At 56.7% G+C, this 23,429-nt stretch overlaps 1 protein-coding gene across 1 annotated transcript in view; it reads right to left on the bottom strand.

The window, feature by feature from the left end:
- The window catches only part of tprb (translocated promoter region b, nuclear basket protein), a 24,353-nt gene extending 924 nt beyond the window's left edge, over positions 1–23,429 (bottom strand). Inside the window, exons 1-50 of the mRNA XM_056603702.1 lie at positions 23,264–23,429; positions 22,980–23,084; positions 22,814–22,887; positions 22,597–22,693; positions 22,163–22,266; positions 21,742–21,906; positions 21,568–21,660; positions 21,366–21,446; positions 21,169–21,256; positions 20,796–20,936; positions 20,540–20,640; positions 20,095–20,292; positions 19,708–19,815; positions 19,083–19,309; positions 18,739–18,902; positions 18,492–18,634; positions 18,146–18,294; positions 17,908–18,070; positions 17,603–17,737; positions 17,363–17,503; positions 16,962–17,121; positions 16,203–16,369; positions 14,883–15,035; positions 14,641–14,757; positions 14,228–14,431; positions 13,935–14,122; positions 13,695–13,842; positions 13,171–13,308; positions 12,082–12,213; positions 11,568–11,698; positions 11,191–11,338; positions 10,785–10,949; positions 10,410–10,608; positions 9,985–10,169; positions 9,738–9,811; positions 9,470–9,657; positions 8,614–8,910; positions 8,340–8,494; positions 7,688–7,768; positions 7,217–7,408; positions 6,840–6,983; positions 5,852–5,933; positions 4,606–4,748; positions 4,324–4,392; positions 2,319–2,407; positions 2,129–2,235; positions 730–834; positions 463–583; positions 200–339; positions 31–117 (exon numbers count right to left, since the gene is read on the bottom strand). Coding sequence (XP_056459677.1) covers positions 31–117; positions 200–339; positions 463–583; positions 730–834; positions 2,129–2,235; positions 2,319–2,407; positions 4,324–4,392; positions 4,606–4,748; positions 5,852–5,933; positions 6,840–6,983; positions 7,217–7,408; positions 7,688–7,768; positions 8,340–8,494; positions 8,614–8,910; positions 9,470–9,657; positions 9,738–9,811; positions 9,985–10,169; positions 10,410–10,608; positions 10,785–10,949; positions 11,191–11,338; positions 11,568–11,698; positions 12,082–12,213; positions 13,171–13,308; positions 13,695–13,842; positions 13,935–14,122; positions 14,228–14,431; positions 14,641–14,757; positions 14,883–15,035; positions 16,203–16,369; positions 16,962–17,121; positions 17,363–17,503; positions 17,603–17,737; positions 17,908–18,070; positions 18,146–18,294; positions 18,492–18,634; positions 18,739–18,902; positions 19,083–19,309; positions 19,708–19,815; positions 20,095–20,292; positions 20,540–20,640; positions 20,796–20,936; positions 21,169–21,256; positions 21,366–21,446; positions 21,568–21,660; positions 21,742–21,906; positions 22,163–22,266; positions 22,597–22,693; positions 22,814–22,887; positions 22,980–23,084; positions 23,264–23,414 — 6,937 coding nt within the window. The 5' untranslated portion in view covers positions 23,415–23,429. The remainder of the gene's footprint in view (positions 1–30; positions 118–199; positions 340–462; positions 584–729; positions 835–2,128; positions 2,236–2,318; positions 2,408–4,323; positions 4,393–4,605; positions 4,749–5,851; positions 5,934–6,839; positions 6,984–7,216; positions 7,409–7,687; positions 7,769–8,339; positions 8,495–8,613; positions 8,911–9,469; positions 9,658–9,737; positions 9,812–9,984; positions 10,170–10,409; positions 10,609–10,784; positions 10,950–11,190; positions 11,339–11,567; positions 11,699–12,081; positions 12,214–13,170; positions 13,309–13,694; positions 13,843–13,934; positions 14,123–14,227; positions 14,432–14,640; positions 14,758–14,882; positions 15,036–16,202; positions 16,370–16,961; positions 17,122–17,362; positions 17,504–17,602; positions 17,738–17,907; positions 18,071–18,145; positions 18,295–18,491; positions 18,635–18,738; positions 18,903–19,082; positions 19,310–19,707; positions 19,816–20,094; positions 20,293–20,539; positions 20,641–20,795; positions 20,937–21,168; positions 21,257–21,365; positions 21,447–21,567; positions 21,661–21,741; positions 21,907–22,162; positions 22,267–22,596; positions 22,694–22,813; positions 22,888–22,979; positions 23,085–23,263) is intronic.

Genomic DNA, 23,429 nt, shown 5'->3' with positions numbered 1-23,429 from the left:
CCAACTAGCTGGTTCTGGCGCGTCTCCCACCTCTCTTCATGCGACCCCCTCGGTTCTCCGACCAGCGCTGGAGCTGCCGGCCGGCCGGCGTCCTGGACGGGCGGCCGCTGCTCGTATCTGGAACACAAGAGGACCCTGGTCAAGCTGAGCCCTTTACTGGGAGAGGGACGGCCCCACCCGGCCTGAAGGGGGGAACCACCTGCTCTGGAGCCCAGGGTGGAGCTGGAGGCCGGCTCCTGGCTGGTGGACGGGAGGCTGGCCTCGTCCGCCTGCTGGCCCGGCTCCTCTGCCTCTCCCTGGGACACCACCGAGTCCAGAGACGCCTCGCCGCTGGGTCGGCTGGGGGCAGAGGACACTTAGCACACTCACATGACGACAACAATAACCATACCATCATCACCATCATCATCATCATCATCATCATCATCATCATCATCATCATCATAAGAGCTAGATGCTCACCTGTCTGCGTCAGGCTCCAGGATGACGTCGTCCCGGTCGTCACCGGTGGAGGTGGTCACCATGGGAACCGACTGGGAGGCGTGGTCCAGCGCTTCAGACGGCCCCTCTGAGAACAGCGTGACTGGGGGGGTGGGGGGGGTGGGGTTAGGTGAGCTCATATAAAGGACCTGAAAGCATCGCAGAGACCAGAGCTCTGACCATCGGCTCCTGGCCTCGCTGGATATCCTAGTATTGACCGGTATATTATTGGTCGTTATATGAACCCACCGGTACCCGGAGCGGCCACTGGGAGCGCTGTGGTGGGGACACTGCGCCCTCCAGACTCTTCTTCATGGGTCGATAGGAAGTGAGGGCTGTCATACATCCCCAGACCTACACACCACACACACACACACACACACACACACACACACACACACACACACACACACACACACACACACACACACACACACACACACACACACACACACACACACACACACACACACACACACACACACGTTAATTAAACCCCGTGTTTCTGGATGGATTGTTTCTGCATAAGGAGAGGTCTGTTCGACCCGGGGTCCGTTCGACCCGGGGTCCGTTCGACCCGGGGTCAGCGTTAGGGATGGGAATTGATAAGAATTTCACGATTCCGATTATCGATCCGATTCCTTATCGATTCTCTTATCGATTCTCATTGGGTGAGAAAATAAGTATAAATGTGTTTGTTTGCATTACATCTCTTTAATATCTGATCAGAAGTGCTTCTAGTATTAGGAAATTGTACATTTTCAAATCAATTGGTCTAGACGAAAAGATATATGTTTCGCTTTTTAAGCCCAAATGCCATCATTATGTGCCATACAACTAAAAACACAGACTGAAAACAGCTAAGTAAGAGCTTGTGCCTTTTGGAATTCTAACAGTGCTCATTTGCATTCAACTTGTAACAAAATTAAACTGACATAAACAAAATGAAGCATTGATTAGACAGAGATGTATTAGATGGGCCTACCTAATAAACCGTTGGAACACACAAGACCGGAAACCATAGCAATGCCGGTAAACAAACCCCGAGAAGCCCAATCCCTATGAGAGCTCCCCACGTTACGGCCATCCGGAGGCGACAGAGCTGTTGGCCGTGATATCATATATACAATTATAATATAGTATATAATATATTATATACTATTATATATAGAGCTCCGGGAGTCGCAAACTCACTCAATCACTTTCTCCTCCATTCCGCGGTTCACCCGGACTGCACTGCACTGAGTTTGACGGCTGAACGCGGATTGGCTGTTACGTTACACATGTCACTCAGTTATCACGCTGTTGAACGCTGATTGGCTGTCATCACGACAAAAACTTGTCATCGGTTTTCTCCCGCGAAAAACTCGCCCTTATACGCGTCTCTACGTTCACTTTGTATGGGATCTTGTCGCCCCGTCGCGTTTGGTGTGAACGCACAATGCGATTCTTCCTCGGCGACGACATGTTTGCTGCGTTCTGAACCAAATCAAAGCAGCGTGTGTGTGACGTCACGACGCATTTGCCGCGACCGGAACCGATAAGCGGAATCGTTAAGCAGGCTTGCTAACGATTCCAAGGAATCGGTTGACTCGGAACCGGTTCTGAACAAGAACCGGTTCTCGATTCCCATCCCTAGTCAGCGTACCTCCTTGTGAGCCCAGCCCTCCCAGGTCCGAGTGGGAGGAGCTTGTCTGCGGCAGGTCGTCCGGGGGCCCCGCCCTGAAGTGGTGCACGCCGATCACCTGGGGGGAGCTGACCCACACACACCAACCATTAAACACTGAGCCCCACTCAGTCAGATGCAACGCTACGGCTAAAGGTCAGGCTGGTCCTACTGGGAGGGCTGGTCAGCGCCGTCGGTGTGGTGGGACACGGCCAGCGTGGGGGGGGGCACCGTCCGGTCGTCGTCCTCGTAGAACAGCTGCTGCACAGACAGAGGGGGGGGCAGACAGAGGGGGGGGCAGAGAGAGGGGGGGGCAGAGAGAGGGGGGGGCAGACAGAGGGGGGGACAGACAGAGGGGGGGGGGGACAGACAGAGGGGGGGGCAGAGAGAGGGGGGGGACAGACAGAGGGGGGGCAGAGAGAGGGGGGGGCAGAGAGAGGGGGGGGGGACAGACAGAGGGGGGGGCAGAGAGAGGGGGGGACAGACAGAGGGGGGGGCAGACAGAGGGGGGGGCAGACAGAGGGGGGGACAGACAGAGGGGGGGGGGACAGACAGAGGGGGGGCAGAGAGAGGGGGGGGGACAGACAGAGGGGGGGGCAGAGAGAGGGGGGGACAGAGAGAGGGGGGGGGGATAGACAGAGGGGGGGGCAGAGAGAGGGGGGGGGACAGACAGAGGGGGGGCAGAGAGAGGGGGGGGGACAGACAGAGGGGGGGGGGCAGACAGAGGGGGGGGCAGAGAGAGGGGGGGGCAGAGAGAGGGGGGGGCAGAGAGAGGGGGGGGGACAGACAGAGGGGGGGGGGACAGACAGAGGGGGGGGCAGAGAGAGGGGGGGGGATAACGTTAATGAAATAACACAAATAGAAATGAAACGATCAGTTAAACAGAATTCCACAGCAGTGGTCTCTCCGGCTCAGAGCCAGGCAGGGAGATAGGAAGGACTTCAGGAAGGACTTGAGCTATCAGAGGCTCCCATGGGCCTGGGCGGGCAGGTTGACGTTTAGTTCACTAACAAGATCATGATGACCAAGAAGCAGCCAAATCTTTGTGGACTGTCACCGAGGGGGGGGGTCAACCGATTGGGTAACCCGGCTGAGGTCACTAACGTTCCGGTGAACGTTAGTGACCTCAGCGCCCAGCTGCCAGAAGGCTTTACTGGGCATAAATTATGATCATTTTTGTGATGCGTTTAAAGCTCAGTTATAGAACGTTTACAAATGTGAGATTTGAAATAAGCTTTGAGGGTAAAGTAACAAGGCTTATCCCCAGAGAAAGGTACCATCCAGGAACCTTCCCACCTGCTCTGGGGCAGTGAGCGCGGCGTATGACCAGAGTGTGTGGGGAGAGGAGAGGTTATTAAGAGAGGGAGAGGAGAGGTCCTCAGTAGGAGGGAGAGGTCCTCAGTAGGAGGGAGAGGTCCTCAGTAGGAGGGAGAGGAGAGGTCCTCAGTAGGAGGGAGAGGTCCTCAGTAGGAGGGAGAGGTCCTCAGTAGGAGGGAGAGGTCCTCAGTAGGAGGGAGAGGAGAGGTCCTCAGTAGGAGGGAGAGGAGAGGTCCTCAGTAGGAGGGAGAGGTCCTCAGTAGGAGGGAGAGGTCCTCAGTAGGAGGGAGAGGAGAGGTCCTCAGTAGGAGGGAGAGGAGAGGTCCTCAGTAGGAGGGAGAGGTCCTCAGTAGGAGGGAGAGGAGAGGTCCTCAGTAGGAGGGAGAGGAGAGGTCCTCAGTAGGAGGGAGAGGAGAGGTCCTCAGTAGGAGGGAGAGGTCCTCAGTAGGAGGGAGAGGTCCTCAGTAGGAGGGAGAGGTCCTCAGTAGGAGGGAGAGGTCCTCAGTAGGAGGGAGAGGAGAGGTCCTCAGTAGGAGGGAGAGGAGAGGTCCTCAGTAGGAGGGAGAGGTCCTCAGTAGGAGGGAGAGGAGAGGTCCTCAGTAGGAGGGAGAGGTCCTCAGTAGGAGGGAGAGGTCCTCAGTAGGAGGGAGAGGAGAGGTCCTCAGTAGGAGGGAGAGGAGAGGTCCTCAGTAGGAGGGAGAGGAGAGGTCCTCAGTAGGAGAGAGAGGAGAGGTCCTCAGTAGGAGGGAGAGGTCCTCAGTAGGAGGGAGAGGTCCTCAGTAGGAGGGAGAGGTCCTCAGTAGGAGGGAGAGGTCCTCAGTAGGAGGGAGAGGTCCTCAGGGAGAGGTCCTCAGACTTACAGCACCGGCAGCCGTCCCAGGGGGGTTCTGGGGCACGCGGCCCATCGACTGCAGACGGACGGGGTTCCGCTGAAAGACAAAACAGGGCTTGAGTCACAGCAACAACACATCAAGAACTAAAATAACCAAATGTGCCACGCCGTCATTAGGAAGGGAAAAGCATTTCGTAAATCTTTATCAGAATCGTTGGTGACTGTCTGACTATCCCTGAACCAACGAGCCCCAGAGAGGCCCCTGTTGAGGTCTGAGGGGGGGCCCCTGTGGAGGTCTGAGGGGTCCCACCTGGGCCCCGGGCTCCTGGGAGGAGGGCGTCTGGATGTTGGGGCGAGAGGGCAGCTGGTGCGGCGGTCTCCTTGGCGACTGGGGCATGCGTGCGGTCGGGATGGGGGGCTCTGTGGAGAAGGCCTCCATTGTGCTGCTCTCAACTGTCGGGGGTAGAGAAGAGAAAAGGGGGCTGCTTTCTACTGTTGGGTAAGAGACACCGGGATCTCCTTATGCAACGCCGTGTTAACGAGCCTTCAGCGTCGGTGGCCAGTAAAGGCTCAGAGATTTAAACAACATCTGCACAGGGCAATAACTTGACCATACAACACTGGAAGATTTACATTGTTTATTACACCTGACATTAAAAGCAAAAATGCATAAAAACAAGCAGAGAAACGTTGTGTGGTGGCATTGCAAAGTGAGTGTGACTACGAGAGGTCTCAGACAACACATCAGCGCTGTCCCCGTCATGCGGTCGGAGGCTAATGAGACGGCCGGACGCCTCAGAGCATTGCAGAGGCTATGAGGCCGTCAACCCTATCTGGGGAGTCGGGTTATGCCTGGAAACACTTGTGGAGGGCGTGTCTGAGATATCCAATGTCCGGTCTAGATGTGGAGGATATGCGTCGCTCTAGTTCATTAGCGTCTGCCTGTGGAAATGCCTTTGAGTTATGTGTGTGTGTGTGTCTGTCTGTCTCTCTGTGTCTGTCTCTCTGTGTCTGTCTCTCTTTGTGTCTGTCTCTCTGTCTCTCTTTGTGTGTGTGTGTGTGTGTGTGTGTGTGTGTGTGTGTGTGTGTGTGTGTGTGTGTGTGTGTGTGTGTGTGTGTGTGTGTGTGTGTGTGTGTGTGTGTGTGTGTGTGTGTGTGTGTGTGTGTGTGTGTGTGTGTGTGTGTGTGTGTGTCTCTCTTTGTGCGTGTGTGTGTGTGTCTGTCTCTCTTTGTGTGTGTGTCTGTCTCTGTGTGTGTGTGTCTCTCTCTCTCTCTCTGTGTCTGTGTGTGTGTGTGTCTCACTCTGTGTCTCCGTGTGTGTCTGTCTCTCTGTGTGTGTGTGTGTGTGTCTGTGTGTGTGTGTCTGTCTGTCTGTGTGTGTGTCTGTCTCTCTTTGTGTGTGTGTGTGTGTCTGTCTCTCTTTGTGTGTGTGTGTGTGTGTCTGTCTCTGTGTGTGTGTGTGTGTGTCTGTCTCTCTGTGTGTGTGTGTGTGCGTGCGGTGGTGGTGTGAGGGCTCTAGGTGGGATGGCTGTAGGACAGGGCTTCCTGGACCTTACAGCTGGGTGTGTCCGCCGGCCTCTGCTCTGACGGCCCCAGGCTCTCCTCCGTCTCCGTGCCGGGGTCCGTCACGTCTGCTCCCTGAAAGGCACGGCGTTCTACATCAGACTAGAGGGGGCGGCGGGGGGCGATGAGAGCATTAAGGTTCCCACACAGACACACCCCGCCGCCAACAGCCTCTGAACCCCAGTGACTCACTTTGGCACAGAAAACACAAAGTCAAAAGGGGAAGACATACGGTAAGAGCCTCACACACTGAGGGCGGCGTGGAACAACAGCAATAGAAGCTAGACAACTAGTGACCTCTTAATCATCGACAAGATTCTTAGCAATGAATAAATAGGAACACATTTCCTAGGTTTAGCAAGATTCAGATTTAAAATGTAAAAGGCCACACACAAGAGCCGTTGACTGACGGGTGGACGGTACACAAACCCTCTGTTGCATAATAATAGTAACCATTTGTTCTAAACTTCAACCGCTTAAACAAATGTTTTTAATGGGTCAATAAAAGCTTGACCTCAGCATGCCAACAGGGCGTTGAGCGCAGCTCGCCCCCCAACTGACTCACCGCACCGCCCACCAGCGTACTACGAGAACACACCAGCCAAAGGTTCAACCATTAAAGTCAACAGCCAGCGCATGGCACAAGCCCTCCATTATACCAGACGCTAGAGGGAGGGGGGAGGGGGGGGAGGCAGAGAGAGGGAGGGGGGGAGACAGAGACAGTGACAGAGACAGACGTCAGCGAGGGAGACAGACAGAGAGAGACGGTAAGAGAGGGAGGGAGGGAGACCGATACAGGGAGTCGGAGAGAAACTGGAAGAGTGACAGCATGGAAATACTGAGCATGAAAGGGTGTGCAAGTCTGGAAGGGAAGGGGGAATGTGTAGGGGGATCTTCCAGGAATGGGTGGAAGGGGGAATGTGTAGGGGGATCTTCCAGGAATGGGTGGAAGGGTGTAGCCGTGTGTAAGAGAGGTCAAACCTCGGGGTCGTCTCCCTCATAGCCGTCGTTGGCGTCTCCGCTGCCTTCGTTGCTGTCCTCGCCCTCCTCCCCCATACCGCCATCTTCCTCCTCTTCCTCGTCCTCCTCCTCCTCCTCATCATCTTCCTCTTCTTCGTCATAGTCCTACGTTAACAATGAGAAAACTGACTGAAAAAGATCTTGAACCAAAACAAAAAAGATACATAAATCATATACGAGTAGAGGTCCACACCGGGCCCACAGCCTGTTGTTGAGGCAACCCAACTCGAACCCAGAGCTCATCCTGCTCCTCAGACAACAACTCTGACCACCAGGAGCGGAGAGCACAGCACAATGACCGCTAGAACCCGAGGTAACCCCACTGAGGAACACCCTACCTGGTCCTCTTCCTCCTCCTCCTCCTCCTCCTCCTCTTCTTCTTCCTCCTCCTCCTCGCCCTCCGAGTCCGTTTCTATGACGATGACGTCGTGCTGGGGCTGGTCGGGGGTCTCGCTCGTCTCCGGCTCCCCCGGTACGGCCTGGGCGCCCCCCTCCTCCTCGCCCGCCTCCAGCGCCGCAAACTCCTCGTCCTGCCGAGAGGGACCCGGTCAGACCTCTTCTGACCACACTGAAGGCCATGGGCCTGAACCCCCCCCCCCCCCAGGGGGCCGACCCCCCCCCCAGGGGCTGCAGCTCCATGGAGGACAGGGACTGACCTGGCTGCTGTCCTCCAGAGAGCTGCAGCTCCATGGAGGACAGGGACTGACCTGGCTGCTGTCCTCCAGAGAGCTGCAGCTCCATGGAGGACAGGGACTGACCTGGCTGCTGTCCTCCAGAGAGCTGCAGCTCCATGGAGGACAGGGACTGACCTGGCTGCTGTCCTGGCCGCCCTGGGGGTGGGTGGGGACCACTCCCTCGGTCTCAGTGCTGTCCTCATTCAGAACCTCCTCCTGACACACACACACACACACACACACACACACACACCATTGGCCATCACATCATGAGACGCAGGGCAGCTTATGGAGCCCCCCGTGGTGCCAACACCACCAGGGGAGGGGGCCCGGTGGAGCCCCCCGTGGTGCCAACACCACCAGGGGAGGGGGCCCGGTGGAGCCCCCCGTGGTGCTAACACCACCAGGGGAGGGGGCCTAACACCACCAGGGGAGGGGGCCCGGTGGAGCCCCCCGTGGTGCCAACACCACCAGGGGACGGGGCCCGGTGGAGCCCCCCGTGGTGCCAACACCACCAGGGGACGGGGCCCGGTGGAGCCCCCCGTGGTGCCAACACCACCAGGGGAGGGGGCCCGGTGGAGCCCCCCGTGGTGCTAACACCACCAGGGGAGGGGGCCCGGTGGAGCCCCCCGTGGTGCCAACACCACCAGGGGAGGGGGCCCGGTGGAGCCCCCCGTGGTGCTAACACCACCAGGGGAGGGGGCCCGGTGGAGCCCCCCGTGGTGCCAACACCACCAGGGGAGGGGGCCCGGTGGAGCCCCCCGTGGGGTCACCGTGCAGGCCTCACCTCGGGGCCGACCCGCTGGACGATGCGGAGCCTCTTGGGCATGGGGGGCTCGGCGGGGTCCTCCTGAGGGGGGTCCGTCTCCGTCACCATGCTGCTCTCCGGCTCCTCGTCGCGGGGTCTCTTGGACATGGAGGAGGGCCCGGCGGACGCCGACACTGTGGAGGGGGGAGTGTTAGGGAGGCGGGGGCTCTACCGTGAGCAGTGTTGACACACCGTACCCCTCAGGACCCCACGATGACCCCCCCCGACCGGTCCAGGGGACCCCCGTACGTACCGGTGCCGAACACCGAGGAGGTGGACGGTCTGTCCGTCTGCCCGCTGGGGGCCTCCATCAGCAGGGGGGGCGGGGGGTCCTGGCTGGCCGGCTCCGGGGGGGCCTGGCTCTGCTGCTGGGTGGGCTGGACGAAGGCGGTGGCCTGGGTCTGGGTCTGCTGGGAGCCCAGCACGGGCCCCCCCAGGGCGGGCCCCCCCAGGGAGGCCTGCACGTTGGGGCTGGTGGAGCGCACCGAGCCGCTGGCGCTGCCGTACACAGTCACGTGCTCCACCGGGGGGCCGTCGCTGGCCTGCATGGCTGGGGGGGGGCAGATGGTTAGAGATCAGTAAGGGGCTGGGGGGGGCAGATGGTTAGAGATCAGTAAGGGGCTGGGGGGGGGGCAGATGGTTAGAGATCAGTAAGGGGCTGGGGGGGGGCAGATGGTTAGAGATCAGTAAGGGGCTGGGGGGGGGCAGATGGTTAGAGATCAGTAAGGGGCTGGGGGGGGGGCAGATGGTTAGAGATCAGTAAGGGGCTGGAGGGGGCAGATGGTTAGAGATCAGTAAGGGGCTGGGGGGGGGGCAGATGGTTAGAGATCAGTAAGGGGCTGGGGGGGGGGCAGATGGTTAGAGATCAGTAAGGGGCTGGGGGGGGGCAGATGGTTAGAGATCAGTAAGGGGCTGGGGGGGGCAGATGGTTAGAGATCAGTAAGGGGCTGGGGGGGGGCAGATGGTTAGAGATCAGTAAGGGGCTGGGGGGGGGCAGATGGTTAGAGATCAGTAAGGGGCTGGGGGGGGGGCAGATGGTTAGAGATCAGTAAGGGGCTGGGGGGGGGGGGGGTAGGTACTATAGGGGACGGGCCTGGGTCTCCTCTTACCTTCCTGGTTCTCCACCTGGGTGGTGGGCATCACGGTGGCCGTGGGCGTGGGCGTGGGCGGGGTGATCATGGGCCTGATGCTGGCCCGGGGGGTGGGCTTGTTGGCCGGGTTGGCCGGCTGCTTGCCGGACGTGGCCACCAGCGGGGTGGGCTTAATGTTGGCGGTCGGCGGCTCCGAGGTGCTGGCACTGCCACGGCCACGGAGAAAGTCAGGACCACTCGGAGCACAGTAAACCACCAAACAGACGTGTGTGTGGGGGTCACATACCTGCCCCTGACATCGGTCGGGCTGGGCTTCATGGTGATCTGTCTCAGCTCAGCGCTCCGCTGCTGCTCCTGGGTCTGGGGGCGGGGGGCAGGTTAACATCAGAGGCTCCACTGCGCTCAGAGCTTGGGCACTTTGGTTTCTGGAGTATAAAGTGGATGGGGCCTGATCCATGCACAGCGTGCGGTAGCTTGATGAAGGAACCCCTAAACAACGCGTCGGCCTACGGCCTGTGACCCCCCCCCCTCACCTTGCTGGGGCCGGCCTCCTGGGGCTCGTCGCGCTGCTCCTGTCTCTCCTGCTGCCCCCGGAGCTCCCGCAGCTCCCTGTCCTGGCGGTTCAGCCGGCCCTCGTACTGCGACTTCAGGGCGCTGACGCGGACCTCCTGCTCCTCCCGATGCTGCTCCTTCTCCTTCTGCAGCGCGTCCTTGGCGGCTGCGGAGGACAGAGCACCACGGTCACAGGATGGCAGACACTAGGAGCCTACTGGAGCCAGGACCCGCTCAGAGCCACGAAGGCCATCAGACACAAAGCTCTAGAAGAGCAGCCGCGGCCCCCACTCCAACACCTAGCCTCTAAGAAAGACATGAGTCAGTATCAGTGGGGGGGTTTATCGCTAAGGTGAGAAGGTGTCCCGGGCCCAGCCCAGGCACACCGAGGCCCCCCGGTCCCCACCCATGAGCTGGTGGATCTTCTGCTTGGCGCCGACAAAGGCCTTCCTGGTCTTCTCCTCCTTGTCGGCCATCTGCTGGCGGAGCGTGTCCTCCTGAGAGGCCTTGTCCTGCAGCTCCTGCCTCAGCCGGCCCAGCTCCGCCTGCGTCCTGGAGGCCTGCTCCTGGGCGCCGCGCACCTCCGCCTCCCGCTCGCCCACCGTCTGGAAGACAGACGATCAGCGCCCGTTAGAGGCAGCGCTCCGCCACAGGGGAGCCTTCACTGAGTGGGGTCAGTCTGAGCTCAGTGCGCTCCAGTGTTCCTCTACTGGCTGGTTCAGTGAGCCGCTCCGCCCCAGCTCTGACCGGAGCCTGGAGGATGAACACAAAGGAGGCTCACCTTCTTCAGGTGGTCCAGCTGGGCCTCCAGCTCCTTGGTCCGATCGTCAGCCTGCCGCAGGGACTCGGTAAGCCCCTCCAGCTCCTGCTGAGAGGCCTGGCCCTCCTGGGACTGGAGGCCCTCCTGGGACGGGGCCTGGGGTCTGGCTGCGGCCTCCGCCACCATCTGCAGGACGGGGTAGGGTCCAATGAGGAGCTCAGTGAGGCGTGAGCACAGACCGACGGGCTTATACCAGTTACCGCTTAGGGTGAGGGACAAAGGTCTGAGCGTTGACTTAGATCGATACTTACCAGGAGCCAAACAACGGCAGAGGCAGGCGCTGGTTTGATACTTAAACACAGAGGCAGTCGAGATGCCAGGACCTTTGGTGCCTTTGACGGCCTGGGGCCCCGGAGACGTTCCTCACCTTGTCGTGCTCGGCCTTGAGGTCTTCGTACTGGGTCTTGTAGCGCCGGCCGATCTTCTTCACCTGGTTGATGGTGCTCGTCCTGCCCTCCAGCTCCTGGAGCTTCTGCGCCAGGTCTCTCTGCAGGCTGTTGACCGTTGTCCCCGCCCTGAGGAGCACCACACACAGGATGAGGACTGGGAAGCACTCAGGATCTGGGAACGTGGAGCCCTGGGTGGGTAAAGTCCCAGCATACTGCTCCGCCCGGTTTAATCTTAGAGTCTGACAAGTGACTAAATCAATTGGGAATGATCTTATGAATGATCATTAGAACCACTGCAGAACCTCACCTGGTCACCTCTGCAGAACCTCACCTGGTCACCACTGCAGAACCTCACCTGGTCACCTCTGCTTTGAGTTTGCCGTTGTCCTCTGCGAGCAGCTGGATGCGTTTGAGGTGCGAGTCCTTCTCGGCGAGCAGCCGCTTGTACTCCTCTGGGTCCGCGTCCTTCTGCTGGCTCACCAGGTGCTGACAGCGGGGAGCGGGCAGGTGGTATGACGGCAGGTTAAAGGTACAATAGCTCATTGCTCCTGCTAGGGGGTGTTCAATCCAAACAACGACCGTTCAGATTCTCCATCGTACCCTCACTGGCGAACAAGAGGTACTGGAGCCCCTTCCCTTGGGTTAAGGACTTGCTTAGCTTAGCAAGAGCTTGGCTCATTTGTGTGCCAAATTAATTAGCAAAAAACACAGTGTGCATTGCACACTTAAAATTATAGGATTACATTACAATTGTATTTCTTTTTTGGATCATGATACAAATATGAAGCCCGGTTGCGCGAGTGCTTTGAGCTGGGATAGAATCTGCCTCCAGTAGCAGCATGGGCCCGTCTCCATGACGCTCCACCCACCTGGGTACGGTTCTTCCAGCGTTTGATCTCCTCTTCCAGGATCTTCTTCTCAGCCTGCAGCATGCCAGTCTTCTCACTCAGCTCAGAGTTGGCCTGCTGTACGGGCATGACGTCCGACTGCAGCTTCTGCAACTGAACCCCAGGGAAGGAGAGACTCAGTGAGACTCATTAATCAGGGCAATATCATGTGTTCCATTCAATGCCAGCATTATGAAATGTAAGGTATACGAAATGCTGTTCTCAAGCATTGTATCGATTCAGTGAACTCTGTCCTCCTCTGGAGTATGTTCTACTACCACTGAAATACGGATCAGCAACCAGAAGAAGTACAACACTGTTGTTAGCCTGGGTACTGTTGTGGTGTTAGTTATGGTAGCTTAGCCTGGCCATTGTTGGGGTACCCTAGCCTGGTTCTGTCTGGGGCTAGTTGGGGTACCCTAGCCTGGTTCTGTCTGGGGCTAGTTGGGGTACCCTAGCCTGGTTCTGTCTGGGGCTAGTTGGGGTACCTTAGCCTGGTTCTGTCTGGGGCTAGTTGGGGTACCCTAGCCTGGTTCTGTCTGGGGCTAGTTGGGGTACCTTAGCCTGGTTCTCTCTGGTTCTAGTTGTGGTACCTTAGCCTGGTTCTGTCTGGTTCTAGTTGTGGTACCTTAGCCTGGTTCACTCTGGTTCTAGTTGTGGTACCCTAGCCTGGTTCTGTCTGGGGCTAGTTGGGGTACCCTAGCCTGGTTCTGTCTGGTTCTAGTTGTGGTACCTTAGCCTGGTTCTAGTTGTGGTACCTTAGCCTGGTTCTCTCCGGTTCTAGTTGTGGTACCCTAGCCTGGTTCTGTCTGGGCTAGTTGTGGTACCCTAGCCTGGTTCTGTCTGGGGCTAGTTGTGGTACCTTAGCCTGGTTCTGTCTGGGGCTAGTTGGGGTACCCTAGCCTGGTTCTGTCTGGGGCTAGTTGTGGTACCCTAGCCTGGTTCTGTCTGGGGCTAGTTGGGGTACCCTAGCCTGGTTCTGTCTGGGCTAGTTGTGGTACCTTAGCCTGGTTCTCTCCGGTTCTAGTTGGGGTACCCTAGCCTGGTTCTGTCTGGGGCTAGTTGGGGTACCTTAGCCTGGTTCTGCTCCAGCTCCTGCTGCATCCGGTCCCTGTCCTCTCTGAGCAGCTTGTTGGACTCCATCAGGACGCTCATCGTCTCCGTCTTCTTCATCAGCTCGTTATGTTGGTCCAGAGTCTTGGCGGTGACCTGGCTCGGAGGGGAGAGGTACCGCCATGAGCGTAGGACAGCCACCCCGCACACACAGACATCCACACACACTGAGGAGAGGTACCGCCATGAGCGTAGGACAGCCACCCCGCACACAGAGACATCCACACACACTGAGGAGAGGTACCGCCATGAGCGTAGGACAGCCACCCCGCACACAGAGACATCCACACACACCGAGGAGAGGTACCGCCATGAGCGTAGGACAGCCCCCCCGCACACAGAGACATCCACACACACTGAGGAGAGGTACCGCCATGAGCGTAGGACAGCCCCCCCGCACACAGAGACATCCACACACACAGAGGAGAGCCGCGAGCGCCTTCTGCGTCGACCTGTTCCGAAGGTGCAGCGTTGCGACTGACCTTCGTCCTCTCCCTCTCGGAGTTCAGCGTGTCCTGCGCCTCCTTCAGCTCGCGCTCCAGGTGCTCCACCCTCAGCCGGTGCCTCAGGCTCTCCCCCTGGGCCACCTCGAAGCGAGACTCCGCTATCTCCTTCTCCCGACGCACAAATCTGTGGACGACGGGGCGAGATTGGATTGAGTCGAACACGAATTACACTTCAACACCAGTTGAACTCTACAGCGGGAGATGAGGGCTCTTTACCGGAGGATCTCCAGGACCTGGTCCTGGGACCGGTCCTCCTCTGCCAAGGCCCCGCAGAGCGGGCCCTCGCTGGGGGTGCGCTGCAGGCTGGCGGCCATGGTGCTGCTCAGGGCCTGGACCTGCTGGTGGAGCAGCGTGTTCTGCCGCTGCAGCTCCGCAGAGTGCTGCTCCGCCTTGGACAGCTCCTCCTGGACAGAGCGAGTCAAACGCAATCAGCCGGCGCTCCTCCTTCCCAATCAGACATGAGGAGCAGCCCTCTTCAATGCCTGGTAAAGCACACGGAGGAGGCTCACCTTCAGGATGCTCTCCTGCTCCTCCCAGGAGACCCTGGCCTCCAGCAGCTGGGCGCCCACCCTCTGGGAGCGCTCCTCCAGCTGGCTGCGGAGGGCGGAGGCCTGCAGGCCGGCCGCCTTGGCCCCCTGCAGGGCCTCCACGTCCGCCGCGTGCAGCATCATCTCCCGCTCGTACTTATCCTGCGCCTCGGCCACCAGCCGGGCCTGGGGGGGGGGGGGGGGCGTTATGAATGACTGAATCCTAACACGTTGTGTCCCTCCAGCGCCCTGTTGTAGGGGACAGGCCTACAGTAGGGTTGAACTATGTTCAAATCTAAAATATGTTCAAATCTAAAATAATGTACAGATATGTATCCAGCTGTTCTTCTAGCCCGGGGCCCGGCCCTAGCCCGGGGCCCGGCCCGTTGCAGTACCTGTTCCTGGCCGTCCAGCAGTGCCTGCTGATGCTGAGCTGCTGCCTCCGCCACCCGCTGCAGCGCCTCCTGGTGGTCAGCCTGGGCACTGCTCAGATGGCTCCTCAGCTCGTTCATCTGAGGAGCAGACACGGGTCAGAACCAGGGTTCAGATCAGAGGAGCAGACACGGGTCAGAACCAGGGTTCAGATCAGAGGAGCAGACACGGGTCAGAACCAGGGTTCAGACGTCAGGCTGGGTACCTGCTCCTCCAGAGAGCTCAGGGCTCTCCGCTTCTCCTCCGCAGCCTCCAGCGTCTCCTTCTCCGCCTGCTCCAGCTTCTGCTGCAGCTGCTGCCGCTGCGTCTCCGCCTCCGTGATGCGAGCCTCGGTGGAGCAGCGCACCTGCTCCGTCACCTACACCCACAGGGGGCAGCACCACACGTCACATACCTGCTCCGTCACCTACACCCACAGGGGGCAGCACCACACGTCACATACCTGCTCCGTCACCTACACCCACAGGGGGCAGCACCACACGTCACATACCTGCTCCGTCACCTACACCCACAGGGGGCAGCACCACACGTCACATACCTGCTCCGTCACCTACACCCACAGGGGGCAGCACCACACGTCACATACCTGCTCCGTCACCTACACCCACAGGGGGCAGCACCACACGTCACATACCTGCTCCGTCACCTACACCCACAGGGGGCAGCACCACACGTCACATACCTGCTCCGTCACCTACACCCACAGGGTGCACCAACACGTCACATACCTGCTCCGTCACCTACACCCACAGGGGGCAGCACCACACGTCACATACCTGCTCCGTCACCTACACCCACAGGGGGCAGCACCACACGTCACATACCTGCTCCGTCACCTACACCCACAGGGGGCAGCACCACACGCCACATACCTGCTCCGTCACCTACACCCACAGGGTGCACCAACACGTCACATACCTGCTCCGTCACCTACACCCACAGGGTGCACCAACACGTCACATACCTGCTCCGTCACCTACACCCACAGGGTGCACCAACACGTCACATACCTGCTCCGTCACCTACACCCACAGGGGGCAGCACCACACGTCACATACCTGCTCCGTCACCTACACCCACAGGGGGCAGCACCACACGTCACATACCTGCTCCGTCACCTACACCCACAGGGGGCAGCACCACACGTCACATACCTGCTCCGTCACCTACACCCACAGGGTGCACCAACACGTCACATACCTGCTCCGTCACCTACACCCACAGGGTGCACCAACACCTACCCCTCACCCATACACGTCACGTTCATGAAAGCAATAGCAACGACAAAACCCCAATACGACTGTTTTGATTATATTATTATTAATTGCAAGACACCGAACCTACAAGGGCTAACATTATACAATACATTTAATGATTGTCATTACCCAATTTAACCCTGTTAATAGGTGTGGTCGTTAGTGACGCGTGTGCTCAGTATTATAGGTTTGCTGGGGCCCAGATCCTGGGGTAACCCTCGGTGGGGCCCTGGGTGGGGCCCTGGGTGGGGCCCTGGGTGGGGGCTGACCTGCTTCTCCTGGTCCAGGGACTCCTCCAGGCTCTGGGCCATGGTCCGGTATCGCTCCACGCTGCAGCTGGCAGCCCGCAGGCTCACGGCCAGCTCCTCAGCCCGGCCCTCGGCCTGCCGCAGACGGCCCCGCAGCTCCTCGCCTTCCGGCTCCAAGCCGTGGAAGGCTGGGGGGGGGGGGGGGGCAGGGGTTAGAGAGTACTGAGGACTGGGGGGTCAGGGGTTAGAGAGTACTGAGGACTGAGTACTGGGGGGTCAGGGGTTAGAGAGTAAGCCGCCACACACAGCTGTGGCTCAATGTTATAAACAGTAGTGGATCTGGACTGGGCGTCATGCTGAGGGGGGCCGAGACTGGACGGACACATAGAAGCTCTTTTTACAAGATTTTCCGAGGAAAATCTGTTAAACTTCTGCGCCCCAGTGACCGCAGTAATGGCTGCCAGGGCTCCTCTCACTAGGAGAATAAATCCTGACAGGGACGTCGGATCAACTAGTTTTACTCCCTCGGATTAACACAAATTCACTTTTTATATGCTTATTGCATACGGTTACCAGACATGAACATGCTCACCTTTGGTTCTATTGGCTAGACGTTAACAGTCTTGTAGTTAAACTGTATTAATACAACTGTTTTTATTCTTAATAAAGGTGCTAGAGTATCTGTCCATAAGATTAGGCTAGGCAGGTATGAGGGTCTGTGTCCTGGTCGCTGCAGCAGCGCCCCCTGCTGGCTGGTCGGCGCTGGTGCTGGGTGAGTACCTCTGAAGGACATGTTGGAAGGGGAGCTGAGCGGCAGGCCGCCGCTGCTGCCCTGCTGCATCCGGAGGCCGTTGACCTCCTGCTGGGCGGCCTTCAGCTGCTCCCTGGTCTTCTGCTGCTGGGCTGCCTGCTGCTCCAGCTGCCTCTTGGCCTCCATCAGCTGGGCCCGGGCCCCAGGGGAAGAGACACCCCACTGATTATAGTCCACCATTATGATGGCGGAATCAAGAAGGTGGTGAACCTGGGCCGACACTAGATCCATCTACAATTCCAACAACGACGATACTGACAACCACACAACTGAACATAGAGAAATGTAGTTTACACCGTAAACAGCAGCAGTGTGTAATGAATGGCTATTTGGTGCTCTTCAGACGGACTCAGTTTGAGTGTTTGAATACCTCTTGGTTTCTGCCGTGCAGGTGACGCTGTTCCACCTCTTGCTCCAGTCTCTTCTGTAGCTGGGAGATCTCCCTCTCCTGCTTCTCCAGCTGGTTGTTCAGACGCTGGCGGCTGTCAGACTCTGCGCGCTCTAGAGTGGCCTGGACAACACAACACCTGGTTAGAACGGCTCCTGACACAATAAAGAGGAGCAGGAGGCAGTGTGCACGGGGGGAAGGGAGCCCTGAGCCCTGAGGTACCTGGATGGCCTGCAGGTTGGTCAGCAGGTGGGTCTGGCTACGCTGCTGGCCCACAGCTGACTCCTTCTCCTGAGCCAGCTTGGACTCCACCAGCCTCAGCATGTCCCTCTCCTTGCGCAGGTTCTCCGCACGACCCTGAGACAGACGACCACATCCAGGTGAGTGACTGTACTGAGCACACCCTAAGGCTAACCCCGGAGAGCACCCAGGCTAACCACTAACCCCAGACGGTTCCCAGGCTAACCCCAGACGGTACCCAGGCTAAGGTATCATAACTAAGTGGCGTGGACCCCCGCGGGGCTCACCTCGGCCAGGCTGAGCTTCTCCTGAGCTCCCTTCAGCTCCTGGCTCATGGAGTGGACCGTCAACTCGCTCTTCTGAGAGGCTGCAGCTATCTTCTGCTCCTTGGCTCTGAGGGAGGCGATCTCTTTCCTGTAGCCCTCCACGTTGTCCTGGAGCATCTCGTATCTGAGAGACATTATGACAGCTGACTGCACAGGCCTCATTAATAATGAGTTCATCTTGTAATCCGTGTGCCCTTACCTTTTAGAGGCAAACTCCAGCTGAGTGGAGACCTTGGCGTTCTGTGAGCGCAGGTCTGAGAGCTGCTCCTGTAGCTTGTCAGAGTGCTGCGTCAGCACCTTGTCATTCTCCACACGCTCCTTCTTGTAGGTAGCGAACATCTCCTGCCACTGAAGGGGGAGCACAACATCGTAAGTATGGTCTTTGGTACGAGGGCCACAGACCCTAACGGGGTCTGTTAGGGTACATCAGTTCATTTAAATGAGTCGTGGAAGGAGCCTGAATGTAAAGAAGCGTTAGGCAACGATATGCTTTAGGGGTTTGAGGCTTCAGACGGGCAGTAAGAGGCTGGACAGCTTTCACCGACCTGACGCAAAGCAGCCTTGGCCTCCACTGCCTCCGTGGAGTCTGTTGCCATGGAGACCAGAGCAGTGGGGGTGGCTGCGGTGGGCGTGGTGGCCGGGGAGCGTCGGGGGGTAGAAGTCAGAGAGACCTCTTCGGACGGCACCCCTGGACGCATCACAGGAGGGGAGGGGTCAGCCAGGTCAGAGGGCTGAGGACATCTGGACCACAGGTTACGACTGGGGAAGTGTTTCCATGGGGGAGGGGGTTACCTTGCTGGGGGAAGCTGACCCCGGTGGCCTGAGCCAGGAGCACACGGTACATGTCCCTCTGCCTCACGATGGACTCCGTCAGCTGCATCTGCTGAGTGCGCTGCTCCTTCAGCACCTCCAGCTCGCCCTGGGCCTTCTCCAGGCTCTGGGCCAGCTCCCCACGCCTAGACGAGACAGGGACCACACATCAAACCACTGCAGACCACCCCGGGCGGGAAGCCAGCAACTGAACAGCTGGAATCTGTGATAAAAACAACCTTTAAAACCCAATAGTTGATAGAATGTTTCAGCGGCGGCAGCAGCTTAACTTAAATCAATGAAACCCAGAGTCCATCCAAGCTTACCTGATGCCGACGGCTTCAAACTCCTCCTGCTCCTGGGAGTCGCCCAGCTCCCGGAGGGCCAGCAGGAGGCGCTGGTTCTGCTGCTGCAGCTCCTCCACACTGCGGAAGGTCACCAGGTGCTGGCTGATGACCTCTGAGGTGCTGCTGATGTCCGCCGAGTTCACGTCGTCCTCCTGCAGCACGTTGTTCCCCCGCGCCTCCTCCAGCTCCACAAGCAGCACGCGCACCTGGGGGCACGGCCAGCAGACTGACGGGTTACACACTGAGAACACACCGAGAGAAGACTCAGAGGACCCACCTGGGGGCACGGCCAGCAGTGAGCAGACTGACCGGAGCCCTCAGAGGCTGACCCACTGACTGAGCCTCAGAGGCTGACCCACTGGCTGAGGCCTCAGAGGCTGACCCACTGGCTGAGGCCTCAGAGGCTGACCCACTGGCTGAAGCCTCAGAGGCTGACCCACTGGCTGAGGCCTCAGAGGCTGACCCACTGGCTGAGGCCTCAGAGGCTGACCCACTGGCTGAGGCCTCAGAGGCTGACCCACTGACTGAGCCTCAGAGGCTGACCCACTGACGGGTTACACTACGGCCTGAGAACACACTGAGAGAGAAGACCCAGAGGACCCACCTGATGGGCCGTGTCGGCCAGCTGCAGTTCAAAGCGCTGGTTTTCCCGCTCCAGCATAGAGGACCTCTTGTTGGCCTCGTCAGCCTCCTTCTGCAGCCGCTGCACCTCCTGAAACCAACAGCTGTTACTGGGAGCGCCGTCACAACGGCAGCACTCGGCTCAATGTTTACATCTGTATGGCCACGTCAAGAGGAAGGAACCAGTGTGCCCAGTAACCCACGCAGGAACAGGCCAGTACAAATACCAGTCACCAGAATGGGATTAGGGCACTCACAAAGGATGAGGAATATGGGTCAAATTATAAAAGGTTAATTAAATGACTGTTTGTACTACCAGTAACAAAAACCTAAGTCCTAAACCAGTCCTAAAGCACTCAACACTCGTCACCTTGACCGCCTGCTCCAGCTTGGCTGACAGGCTGGCCACAGAGTGCTGCATGCGCTCGTGCTCGTCCCTCTGCCTCTTCAGCACCGGGGCCTTGGCCTCCACCTCCTGCACGATGTCGTCCAGGTACGTGTTCACCCGCTTGTTCTCCAGCCGCTCCAGCTGCAGGTGCTCCTGACTCTCCACGAAGGCCGTGTACAACTAGGGGGGAAGGGTACTGATGAAAACACACACGGATCCATAGATCTGTCAAATCAATATCTGTACCGAAACAAGGAAGACTCAGAAAACTGAATTGGAATATTGGTATAATAACTATAAATAGATTATAGTATATCGACAAAAGATCCAACAAGATGCCAATCGGACTTGCTAGACACCCGTAAACAACCGAAACAACATTGCATTTAGTGGTTGTGCTTGCGGTTTGAGAGCCCACTGTGAATACCTCCGTCAGCTTCATGCCAGGTCTGATCTTGGCCACAGCCGCCGCTGTTGGAGACATGGAGGTGATCTGCTCCGAGAGCAGCGAGGAAGAACCCAGAGGACCTGGAACCACAGCAAGATCAATGCATCAGATACCACTGCAAGAAGAGCCAACTCTAGAACCCAACAGTACGGGGCCTCGACACATCCAAGTGTGTGGGACCACAGGTGAGTTCAGCCACTAAGAACAGCAGAGTTGAGGAGTCTGGGACGCTGACCTCGATGTTTGGAGTCTGACAGCAATTCGTTGGCGTTGTCCAGCTCCTTCTCCAGGCTCTGGATCCTCTGCTGAAGCTCCGCCAGCGCCACGTCCCTGGCCTCGTTCATCTCCTGGAGCTTCTGCTCCTGGGCTTGGTTTGCTGACATAAAGAGGGAGCCATTGATTCAAAATAAATGCATGCATAATATGGGCATGTGTAATGCCCCAACATTTAGATCGGTATCAGACAAATGACTCAGAACTTTTAAAACACAAACTTTAGTTTTCAGGACGCATAATATTCTTGGGGCATAGTAACCATTTGTCAGGTAAACATTAAAAAACCAAAGCATACCGTTTGTGTGAGATGGTGACCGGGGTATTGCACGTACCTTCCCCAGCCTCCTTCAGCAGCTTGTGCAGCTCCTCCACGGCACCGCTCAGCTCTTCACTCTTGGTCTCAGCGTCTGCTGCCGCCCCCTGCAACCCTAGTAGTTTAGCACCAGCTCCTCTCAATGGAAACACATTTAAAAAGAGGATTTAAAACAACCAGTATATTTCACTGGTCACTTGAGCTGACATTACTCGCCTTGTATAAGTTGGACAGCTTTATGTTGGCATTAAGTTCATTCCTGAACTTTTCTTCAATGCTGGCTTGTTGCTCCTTGACCTGAAACAGAAACAAAACAAACAAATAAGATTCAAATGTTTTTTTGTTTTTTGTTTTCTTATCCAATTTAACTTATATAACATTTGATCAAATGCTACACAATAACAGATATTTAACTTACTTCTTTCAGTTTGTTGATGAAGTCTTCAACCTGTTTCTGGTATTGTTCATTAGAAGCCTTCAAACTGACTGCTTGGTCTTGGATTCGGGTCAGCTGAAAATCCACCAAAAGAAAAGTTAGAGACCGTTCATAGGGGAGGAGAAATATGTTCAGAGACAGCTTGAAGGAACAGACCTCGTCCTCTTTGTTTTCCAGGCTACATTTGAGTTCCAGGACCTCATTGCCCTTCTGTCGTGAGAGGGACAGCAGCTCCTCACTCTTGGCCTTGAGTTCATCATTCAGCCATGTTGTCTGGGCCTGAAGCAGCTCCTTCTCCTGCTCCATACGCTTCTCCCTGTACTGGAGGGTTCACCAACACAACAATAAAAACACTTTAATCCAGGTTAGAGCGAGGAATTAACCACAAAAAACACCACTTTCAGCAAAAGGCTGAATAAAGAAAAATTACCATTGAAATGAATCCCACCGAAACAATCCATTATTCTACATAATATGACCACCATCTACCAAAAATTATATATATGTATCTTACAGAGAAGATCATCAGTCAATATGAGGATTTCATGATGAACCAATGGCGTTGTGGGTGGCCTACCTTGATGTTGACCTCTGCAGCTTCAAGCTCGTCCACTTTGATCTGCAGACCCATTTTGGAGCTACTGGCTTCCGCCAACTTCTCATTGAGCTGCCGCACGTCATCTAGTGTGAGAGAAATCAATGTCCAACTAAATTAACACACAGGCAGATAAAGATATTAATGGACAGGAAGCAGCGATACGCAGATGTTTCAGCACTGAAGGTACTGAGATAATTATTTCATATTTATATTTCTAATACACTCGGTTTTGGTTAATCATCCTCTGTTATCAAAGTTGTGTTCAAACATGGCGATGAGACCCAAAAAAAAAAACACACTGAGAAAATAGCAATGTCATAAAAAATACTAAGATATTGGACCAATCTGAACAGATATGGTGCACGTGTCTTTTACATCTGTGCATCGTTATTGTGTATTTCAGATATGGTTACCGTTGAAGTTCTCCATGTCCAGGGACCTCCGCTCCAACGACCGCACCAGATCGCGCTTCTCTGCCTCCAGGTCTTCTTTTGATTTTAAAAGAGAAACCTAAAAAAACAAGTCAAATCCTAGATATTTAAAGTTTGTATCTCATGATTGGAAGGTTAACATCATTTGATCGGGGTTATCAATACTCTTGAAGGTAAACATGCTTCATGTTGTCAGTACCTGCTCCTCAGAAGACTTCTGCTGAGCGGCATCATACTCCTTGTTCTTCTCACGGAGACCTTTGAGCTCCACATCTGAGGTGGACGTTTGACATTAAGGTTAGATGTTAGATATATTGTATACATTACGTTATGACCCTTTATAACACTTGTGAACCATCCATTACCGAGCCTCGAGGCGTCCTCTCTCAGCTTCTGGTTCTCTTGGCTCTGGTTCAGAAACTCCTCCTGACATTGTTCCAGGCGTTTCGTTTTATCGAAGAACTGTTGTTCTGTGGGTTGGAAGAGCACAGGTCAATCAACAGCGCTCTATTTGACCAGGCTAAGTGTAAGCTTAAGGTTAAGTGTGGATAGAAACTCGTTTGTTTTCGTGACATGTGTGCAGAACACACTGTTAGCTTGGCTAGCTAGTGAGCCGTCTGAATGAATAAAGAGCAGAGCCGCGCCTTACCACTATCAACGCGGAACTGCTCCTGGTGGGACTTCAATGAGTCGATCTCATATTGTTGATCAGAAAGAAACTTCTCGAGTTTATTTTGAACTGCTTTGGGTAGTTTGGTTATTTCGGTTCGCTCCAGCACTCGCAGCAGAGGTGCCGCCATTTTTGCGCTGTGACG

This window comes from Gadus chalcogrammus, chromosome 12 (assembly GCF_026213295.1).
Source record: "Gadus chalcogrammus isolate NIFS_2021 chromosome 12, NIFS_Gcha_1.0, whole genome shotgun sequence".
Classification (NCBI taxonomy): Eukaryota; Metazoa; Chordata; class Actinopteri; order Gadiformes; family Gadidae; genus Gadus; species Gadus chalcogrammus.
Note: the sequence above shows the minus strand (reverse complement) of the source record. Positions and strands in the feature narration are given on the sequence as shown.